Source organism: Melopsittacus undulatus, chromosome Z (genome assembly GCF_012275295.1).
Source record: "Melopsittacus undulatus isolate bMelUnd1 chromosome Z, bMelUnd1.mat.Z, whole genome shotgun sequence".
NCBI classification, from domain to species: domain Eukaryota; kingdom Metazoa; phylum Chordata; class Aves; order Psittaciformes; family Psittaculidae; genus Melopsittacus; species Melopsittacus undulatus.
In genome coordinates this window covers 56,755,180-56,764,603 of record NC_047557.1, presented here as the reverse complement: position 1 = coordinate 56,764,603, position 9,424 = coordinate 56,755,180, and the positions used below count along the sequence as shown (strand labels likewise).

The following is a 9,424-nucleotide window of genomic DNA, read 5'->3' as shown; positions in this document are numbered from 1 at the left end:
ATAGTCATCAGTGTAGAGTGTCCTCACAGAGATGAGCCTCATGGCCATGGCTATTTTTTATTATTACCTTTTTCCCCTTTTACAGCGATCTGGGGGGAGTATTCTATTCTTCATGTCCTGTATTACATTTTGGTGGACCAGTTTTCCTGCTCTTGCAGCCAGCTCTTCAACTGCAAGTATCTGCAGCAATTCTTGAGATAGCAATTACTCACACCAAAGGAAGCAATGAACAGAAGAGTCTTAGCTCTTTCCCACTCATCCCTCAGGCAATGGGTGGTGGAGTCTCAGTTAAGCTCCTCACACCCTTCTGCTGAGGAAAGGATATTGTAGTCTTATCACCACCCTCTGAGACAATGTAATGGTGGAATTACATCTCAACTTCTCATACCAGTCTTTGAGACAATGGACAGTGGAGTCTGATTTCAGATCAGCCTCTCACAATTGTCTTAAGGAAAAAGACTGAAAATCAGATTCTTTAAATCTGTACAAAAACAGTTTGTACAAAGCATATGCTTATAGATATTAGCAAGGATTAATCTTAGCAGATGTCACTGAATTCTATTACAACAGAGAAAATATAATCAGGTTATTTTTATTATGCGTATTCTCAATTTCCCTCTGCATCTTTAGTTTTACTGCTATAAAATATACAGAGAAGGGAACTGAATTTAACAGTAGCAGAGCAATTAAGATCTAATTGTGAAATATCTTAACTCAATATAGAAGAAAAAGGTAGATAAATTGCCTGAGAAAATTGATGGAGAGAAAGTACCTTCATAAGTGAATGAGAAATGCATGAACAAACTTGAGTTGAAGTGGGAAATGAAGAGAGAAAGCAGGGAACAGAAACTTGCACCAGCTGTGCAGAACAGTTCATCATTACAGAGGCATTTGTTTCTCTGGCCATTTTAGCCAAAGGCTGGACAGACAATGAGCAATTTGAAAGCGATTTGAAAGTATGTCAAAGCAATTTTAAACCATGGGTCTCCCCATTGCTCTCAAGCAATAGGAAGGCCCCCAGCACAGCCCCTGGCACCTCTGCTTGTGGCAGCCTGATGACAGACTACATGTCTATACCATGCCAGAGCCAGCCATCAGCACAAGCAGTCAATCCCTGGGGAGAGGGCTGCAATAGGGTGACTTCAGGGCCCCAACATTAACTTCACATGATTCATGCTGTAGAAACAGGACAAGAGGTAATGGGTTTTGTCATGGGTTCAGCAGTAGCTCATGCTCTGCCAGGGAGGAGGGAGAGATAGGGCGCCTGGTCTGGGCCAGTCAGGGAGGTATTCCATACCACAGCACATCCTGCTCAGGGAGGGGACTGGAAGCTGGCCGGAAGGGAAGGGGTTAACACTCCGGGCTGGGCTTGGAGAGGGAACTGTAAGCTGGCTGGGAGGGGAGGGGTGAGCTCTCTTCCTGGCTGTGCTCGTGTGTCGGCGGTTGGTATCGTATTCTCTCTCCCTGTTTATTTCCTCTAACATTGATTTGTTAGTGGTAGCAGTAGTGATTTGTGTTATACCTTGTTGGACTGGTTTTACCTCAATCTGTGGGAGTTGTATTCCTCCAGCTCTCCTCCCCATCCCTCCGGGAGTGAGAAGGTGGAGGGGGGGAGGGGAAACAAAGGAGTGTGCAGATTTAGTTTAAATCACTATAGGTTTAAGCTTCAATAAGTGAGGTTCAGATCAAATATAAGGAAGAAGTTCTTTACTGTGAGGGTGGTGAGGTACTGGAAGAGGTTGCTCAAAGAAGTGGTGAATGTTTCCTCCCTGGCAGTGTTCAAGGCCAGGCTGGACAGAGCCTTGGGTGACATGGGTTAGTGTGAGACATCCCTGCCCATGGCAGCAGCTTGGTGTGTTGGACCTAGATGATTTATAAGGTGTCCTGTCTCTCAGACTGAGGCTGAAACACAGCACTGCACCAGCTACTAGGAAGAAAACTCTATCCTAGTGGAAACCGGGATAATAAATGGTGCCTGGTAGGATTCATCCCAGGGTACTGAAAGAGCTGGCTGATATCATTGCTGGACCTCTCTCCATTATTTTTCAATGGTCTTGGGTGCTTGGGGAGGTCTCTGTCAATGGGAATATGCCAAAAGTTGTCCCAGTTTTCAAAAAGGGCAAGAAGAAAGACTGTGGTAATTACAGGCTGTCACTCTAACTCCAGTGAGTGTGATTATTTTTCTGCACACATCAGTCGCAGCCTCCTCCTATGCCGGTCCAAAAGGCTAATCTGCATCAGCCTGAACTTTGTGAGAACACTCATTTTCATGTGAACCCTTCCATCTCTCTGCCGTTGCAGAGAATGGCTCAACAGCCTCTTCAAAATCCCCCATGTTGGAGGTATAGCACCCTTGGAAGTGAGGAAAACCTTAGAAAGTGTTGTGTCACTTCATTAATCTGGAATGGTTATGAAAATGCCATCCCTTGCAGGTAATGAAGGAGACTGCAACACATGTTCAGGAGCTTGCTACTCACTTTGGGATTTAGCACTGAGTAGTCAGTGCTGTCAGATGTGCTCATCACTATTTTTCTACACACAATCAACTAACAGCTGAGATGTGGTATCCACATCTGTCAAGCCAAGGTGTATTGAGTTCATGTAGCAAGGTTTTGGTAGCAGGGGGTGCTGCAGGGTGGCCTCTAAGGCCAGCTCCTAAGATCAGGAGCTGCTCAGTGCAGACACAATCTCTTATAGCTGCCTCCAAAGAGACCAACCGCAGGACATAGCTGAGCCCATCACCCATGCTGGTGGTGTCTCTGTGAAAACATTTTTAAGAAAGGGTCAAAAATGCTGCAGGGCAGCTGTGAGATGAATGAGAAGAATGACAAAAACAGCCGTGCAGGTCAGAGTGGAGGGAAGGGGAAGTGGAGGTGCTCAGATTCCAGAGCAGATTTCCAGCAGCCCATGGAGGACCATAGATACCCACTGTGCAGTCTGCAGAAGACCCCATGCTGGAGCAGGTGAAGATTCCCCAAAGGCACCCACAACATAGAGAGACTCCTAGTAGGACCTGAAGGCTGTGTTTAAGAGTCCATACAGGAGCAGCTTTTCTGGAGGACCCATGACTCTGCAAGGATTCATGCTAGAGCAGTCTGTTCCTGAAGACTATACCCTGTAAAAAAGACCTATACTAGAATAAACAGTGGAACAAGGATGGAGTAGCACAGACAAGTGTTACAGCCTGGCCATCACCCCTATTCCTCACCCCCCTGCACTGCTAGGGAAGAGGGGGTAGAAGAGACAGGAATGAAGGAGTGCAGTTTTGCCCAAGAAGGCATGGGAAGGTGATTTTAGTTTTGTCTTTGTTTCTCATCATCCTACTCAGTTTTTAATTGGCAATAAATTAATCATCCCTGTGTCTATTTCATCTGTGACAGAAATTTTTCAGTGATCTGTTTTTATCTTGCCCATAAGCAGTTTCCAACTTGTGGAGAAGTGGCAGAACAGCTTGGTGGGTATCTGGCAGGTAACCAGCCAAAGTCAAACCACCAAACTCATGGAGGCAGTAATACAGGAGAGACAAAGGGAACATCTTAGGTCAACCCTGAGAGCTACTTCTGTGTTCTCAGAGAAGGCCCAAACCTGGAGAGCAACACCTCACCTGAGCCCTGTGCCTTGCACATACATTTAGGAGGACACCTAGGAGGACACCTAGGGTGCACTAAGATGGGTGAATGTTGCCTAAAGCAAGGAGGTCAGCTTTATTGCCAAGGTTGCAGAGAAGACACATCTTCAAGTACGAAGTGGTAAGGTGTACAGAAGAGTAGAACAGGGTCCTTATGAGCTACAAAGAAACAGGACACGAGGTAAAGACAGACTACAACAAGGGAAATGCAAAGATTAAAAAAAAAAAAGTTTCCCATGGGTAAACTCCAGCATTAAGAGTAGCACAGACAGGTTGGGGTCCTTCTCTTGCTGTTTGTTTTAAACAAAACTTTGAAATACTCAATTCATATATTTTAATATTACAAGAATACAGGACGGCTTTATTAAATTGTAACTTCCAGTCTTTTGAGAAACCATAGAAGTTACATACTAGCAATATTCCATCCTTATTGACTCAATAGTACATACACATTCAAAAGTTTTACACATTTCCCAGACATCCTTTAACAAACAGAATTCACGTAAGGGTGGGGGTTTTTTGTTCTCAAGAGGAAAAATGCCGTTTTAACAAATGCAGGACTTTAAGAAGTGTTCTGTGGAAAGTGTGCTACAGTTTTTCTTCTGTGAAATTAAACCAAGATGATCTGTTGACAAATCCTTTTAGCACTCTTAGCATTAATGGCTGTCTCTCAGGACTCTCTAGGAAGGAAATCCTGGGTGAAGGCAGTTGACTGGAAGGCGCTGCTGGTGCTTCTTGAATGTAGCTGGTTAGAATTTCTGTGTGAGGGGTACTACTGCTGGTCTCTGGCATGGTAAGATTCTGATCAGCTCTTGTTTCTTGAAGTTCAACTTCAGCATTTCTAATGTCACTATCTAAGTTTCCCCTTCTGGTAGGAATACTGAACTTTTTGGCTACTTCTTCAGTTTCCTTGACAACTCTGTAAACATCTTCAGATTCTCTCCTTCCCAGAACAGAAGATGGAGAATCATTTCCCTTCTCACTTATCTGAGTGGTGCCAGTCCAAGTAATACTACTGCAACTTCCATCAATTTGTAGCTCCCTGCTATCACTATCAATTGTAATCACTGGTGGAGAAGAGTGTGTTGAGTTACTCGTATGACATTTCCGGTGTTTCTTTTTATGCTTTTTCTTTTTCTTTTTAAGTTGCCTTGTGGCATCTGTTGCTTTTCCTTCATAGACAATCTCCACACTTGGACTTCTCATCTTCTTTTTCTTTTTCTTATGTTTTATGTTGCTGCCTACTCGACTGTCTGAAAAGCTGTATTCATTTTTGTAGCAGTCGCTGAATTTTGAGACTGTCTTCTCGGGGTCACTTTCTCTTTCTAGATTTGTGCTCTCAGTAAATGTATTCTCCAGGTGGCGAGTTTTGTACTTCCTTTTTCCACCAGGTTTTTCACTTTTCATTCTCTCAGTTCCCCTCGGAGGAGTCCTTGACCTGTTGCTTGATCGACTCCTTGACCTGCACCTTTCATAACAGTAATAGTGTCTCTCACGAAATCCCCTCTGGCTGTGTGTATCTGCCCTTTCAATAAATGATCGAATCCTATATTCTGGACTAGGAGACTGCCTTGAGTAGGTATCATTAGATTGAGTCTTCCTCCTGCTGGAGGATTCATAGCCATCTCCAAACACCTTTCGACTACAGAAAGCATATCCGCACTGGTGTCTACTTTGATAACTGTCTTTTACATAGTAACGATCACTGTCTCTACTTCTTGATCTCCTCTTGCCATGGCCTTTGCTACGTGATCGTGATCTGCTTACTTCTCTGCATGGAGTGCTCTCATGACTAAAAGAGCCTCTTTGGCTTTCTAGAGAAACTTTGCTTTCATGGGCTCTTGACCTCCTGGTGCTTCTTTTTCTTCTGCGTTTGCTACTATCTCTGCTTCTTGATCGTTTCCTTTTAGTTTGGCTTTTGCTATGATGCTCCCTCCTAGACCGATGCCCATGACTGCCACGACTGCTCTGTAAACAGGATTGCGGGCTTCTGGACTTTCCTTTTCTAGAGAATCTGTGATTCCAAGGGGAGCACACTGTGTCACTCTCTGGAGGGGGGCTCCAGCTTAAGACCTGTGAAGTTGGATCTTTTACCTTATGTTTGTACTTCTCATCATCTTTTGTCTCTGTCTTCTCAACTGCAGGAGATAAGCAGCTTCTAAGGCTAGCAACATTCTCCTTGTATGTGGTGGAATGTGGCGATAAACTCCTGCTTGGTTCACTATCACTCCAGCTGCGACAGTGGACTGGCTGCTGTTTCGTCACATCTTCGTTTTTCTCTTCCCTGATGGGTTCCTCGGAGTCTGAGGACAGCTCAACAACTTCTGGTGTCCTCTCAGCTAGTGGCTTAACATACCGAACAATAACACAATCGTCCGAGGAAGAATCACTGTTGTTGGAGTCAGCATTAGCCTGTAATTGTGTCTGCAAATTGGTTCTTTGACTCTTTGTAGCAGAGTCTTCATCAGAACTTTCTGACATCTCCAGAGTTGCAGGAACCTCTTCTGAAATGGAATAGGAAGGCCCGGGAGTTTCATCATCCCAGGGAGCCTGGCTGAGACCAGTCACAGACAAACTGTTATCTGGGCCTTGAGAATAAGCTGTATCTGAAGATATTGTAATAACTGACAAGTCTGAGCGGCTTTCTTCATCATACGATGGTGAAGGACAATCATAATTGGCGTGTCGATCATATGCTTCTAAGTCAAAAGGACAACGGGCAAAACTGATGAATTCATGTAAGAAATGTTCAGTCCGATGCAAAAAAAATGGCCTTACCACATCAGCAAAGGCCTGACTTTCCAGATCATACTTAGTCACATTGCTCATAATAATGCGCTGTATAACACTAACAAAAGATCTATGGGTACCAAACAGGACTGTAAGTTCTCTCTTCAACCAAGGGACCAATCTGTGAAGGCATGCAGGGTTACGGCGGAAAAACTCTGCTGAAATATCTCTGTAGCGGCCACCATCCTGAATGCTACGAATACGCACACCAGCACGGTACAGAGCTCTGCGGTAGTTGATCATGTCCTGCATCGCCATCCACTGATTAGTTATGTTGTCTGCACTAGGCTGCCTGCTTGAGGCTGGCCTACTTATCTGCTGCATCTCTCCATCCCTGTGCTGCGTTGGTTCACCAAAGGATACTGCAGAAAACAGTGAATTATCTGGAGGAGACAGCATCCTTTGGGAAGGCAAACGGCCAGTGCGACAATCCCCCGTTAAGGTAGTACGGTAACGAAACCTCTGGCCATCAGGGCTGGCAAAAGAGCCATTTTCTAGAGGGCTGAGTATGTACTCCTTGAAGTCATCGTCTGCACGAATTGTATGGAAAATAGAAAAGAAGGGCTGCTTGCAGAGGGGGCATTCTGCTTTGTTTTTTGACCACTCCTGGACACAGCGGAAACAGAACCTATGGAAACAGCGATCCAGGTATGAAACGTTGTCAAATCTATCCAAGCAGATAGGGCATTTAGAGTCAGGAGAAGCATCTGTTGGCAGCTTGCTTGTGCTGGCTTTTGGTGAAACATTGCTGTCTCCTGAAAACTTCTTATCTGCTGAAGTCATGTTCTGCAAAGAGAGAAAATATCATTGTCATATCAGAGAAACAAAAAATGAAAAGCCTAGACATAGAAACTCACAATGGCCACCCTTAAGGTGGCAAAACCCAGTTCTAGCACTGAGTGAACACTAAACAAAGAGGCAGGACAATCTAACTGCGTTGCCTGGCTTCTCTTCACAGTGAGATCTGCCTCTTCAGTGCTGCAAGTTTTAAACTGAGCTTGAACCATGATGGAGATAACAGGCAGGAATATCTTCTTCCCCACTCGTATAAATACTGCTTTGATATGGTAAGTTTATGGTTAACATTGTATCCTCCAAAACACACTTCCAAAAGATACCAGCATTTACATGGGGTATTGGTTGATGAGAAAATGAACATGAGCCGGCTTCAGTGTGTGCTCACAGCCCAGAAAGCCAACCGTATGCTGGGCTGCATCAAAAAGAGCATGACCAGCAGGTCAAAGGAGGTGATCCTGCCCCTTTACTCTGCTCTCATGAGACCTCACTTGGAGTATTGTGTGCAGTTCTGATGTCCTCAACATAAAAAGGACATGGAACTGTTGGAACAAGTCCAGAGGAGGGCCACGAGGATGGTCAGGGGACTGGAGCACCTCCCGTATGAAGACAAGCTGAGAAAGTTGGGGCTGTTCAGCCTGGAGAAGAGAAGGCTGTGTGGAGACCTCATAGCAGCCTTCCAGTATCTGAAGGGGGCCTACAGGGATGCTGGAGATGGACTCTTCATTAGGGACTGTAGTGACAGGACAAGGGGTAATGGGTTAAAACTTAAACAGGGGACGTTTAGACTAGATATATGGAAGAAATTCTTTACTGTGAGGCACTGGAATGGGTTGCCCAAGGAAGTTGTGAATGCTCCATCCCTGGCAGTGTTCAAGGTCAGGTTGGACAGAGCCTTGGGTGACATGGTTTAGTGTTAGGTGTCCCTGCCCATGGCAGGGGGGTTGGAACTGGATGAGCTTAAGGTCCTTTCCAACCCTAACTTTTCTATTATTCTACATATGAAAAATACGAGAACAGTTAGTTGCATCCTTTAGAAAGAAAAATCAATACAAGCAATCTCTCTCTAACTAAGCTACCAGTTTACAAGATCGGCTTGACGTGTACTGCTCCTGCACTCTCTGCCCATTATGTTGCTGGGCACTCATGCTGGAGCACATACAGCCTGTTGAACTAGAAAGCTTCCTGGGATGTGCTCCAGCCTATATTAGCCTTTGTATTTACAGCGGGAGTGCCATTGCTGCACCCATAACCAGCTACAAACTGCCTCTGTACTGCAGTAGCTTTGTAGGCAGCCAAGCATAGTCAGCTGTGAACCTGGTTTTAAGTCATTTCAGGTATTAACATTTCCTACAGTTATAACTGGAAATAAGTTATAAGTGGAAATAAGTTGCCACGCTACATCAACACCCATTAGCCCACTTTTTGCAACAGGCCCTGGAGCAGGTCGTAACGAGCTGCAGGATGTGGCGCACTAAGTGAACTATGCATGCAACCGAGACACACAAACACGGACTCTCATGGGGCGCTCTCAGGGGGGAAGAGGATCCCGTCCTCCGGTGCGCCACCGCCCGCCCTCTGGGCAACGCCTTCCACCACCCACCCGCAGAGCCCGGCGCCGTCCGTACTCACTGCTGCCGTGCCCTCGCTCCCCGTAGGGGCTGAGGCCCTCTTAAGCCTGTGGCATATCCGGTAACGTCTGGCGCCGGCAGGCTCCCTCCGCTCCTCTCCCGGCGGGGAGCCACGGCGGCGGCTGCTCTCGGACAAAGGGCGGAACGATTCTGGCATGGGCGGCGCCGCGAACGCTGCGTTGCGGGGAAACGGTTGTCCCTCACCACCACCGCGGCAACCAGCACGCCACCGGCATCAGCGCGGGCGCTGTTTTGAGACGTCACTTCCATACCACATGACGACGTCCTGCTGCGATGAGTGCATCACATCCTCCGCGGGGCGGGGCTGAGGGCGGGGTCGATGATGGTTGTTCCGCGGCAGCGGGATCCGCGTCCGTTCTGTCGCCTGGTGCGTGCCGCGGCCGGGACAGGCCCGGGGCAGGGGAAGGAAGGCAGGCAGGCGGGTTTCCCGCCAAGGGGTGAGCAGGGCTGGGTCTCCCTCGTGGTGGAGGCAGCGCACACCGGGGCTCAGGGGGTGACGGGGATCCTGGTGCTGCCGCCGCCAACGCTCAGTGCGCTCTGTCCCGCAGGTGCTGGTCGC

The 9,424-nt window shown here is 46.8% G+C and overlaps 1 protein-coding gene across 2 annotated transcripts; it reads right to left on the bottom strand.

The window, feature by feature from the left end:
* Positions 1–4,001: 4,001 nt before the first annotated feature.
* TOPORS (TOP1 binding arginine/serine rich protein, E3 ubiquitin ligase) lies at positions 4,002–9,093 on the bottom strand. 2 transcript variants are annotated; one of them, XM_031054408.2, is made up of 2 exons: positions 8,846–9,093; positions 4,002–7,204 (listed from the first exon to the last, which is right to left on the bottom strand). In XM_031054408.2, the coding sequence occupies exons 1-2, from the start codon at positions 8,999–9,001 to the stop codon at positions 4,217–4,219; spliced, it is 3,144 nt and encodes a 1,047-aa protein (XP_030910268.2). In that variant the 5' UTR covers positions 9,002–9,093; the 3' UTR covers positions 4,002–4,216. The 2 variants fall into 2 exon arrangements, with proteins under 2 accessions (XP_030910268.2, XP_012986015.2); XM_013130561.3 differs by having other exon boundaries at positions 8,842–8,923.
* Between the last annotated feature and the right edge of the window lie 331 nt (positions 9,094–9,424).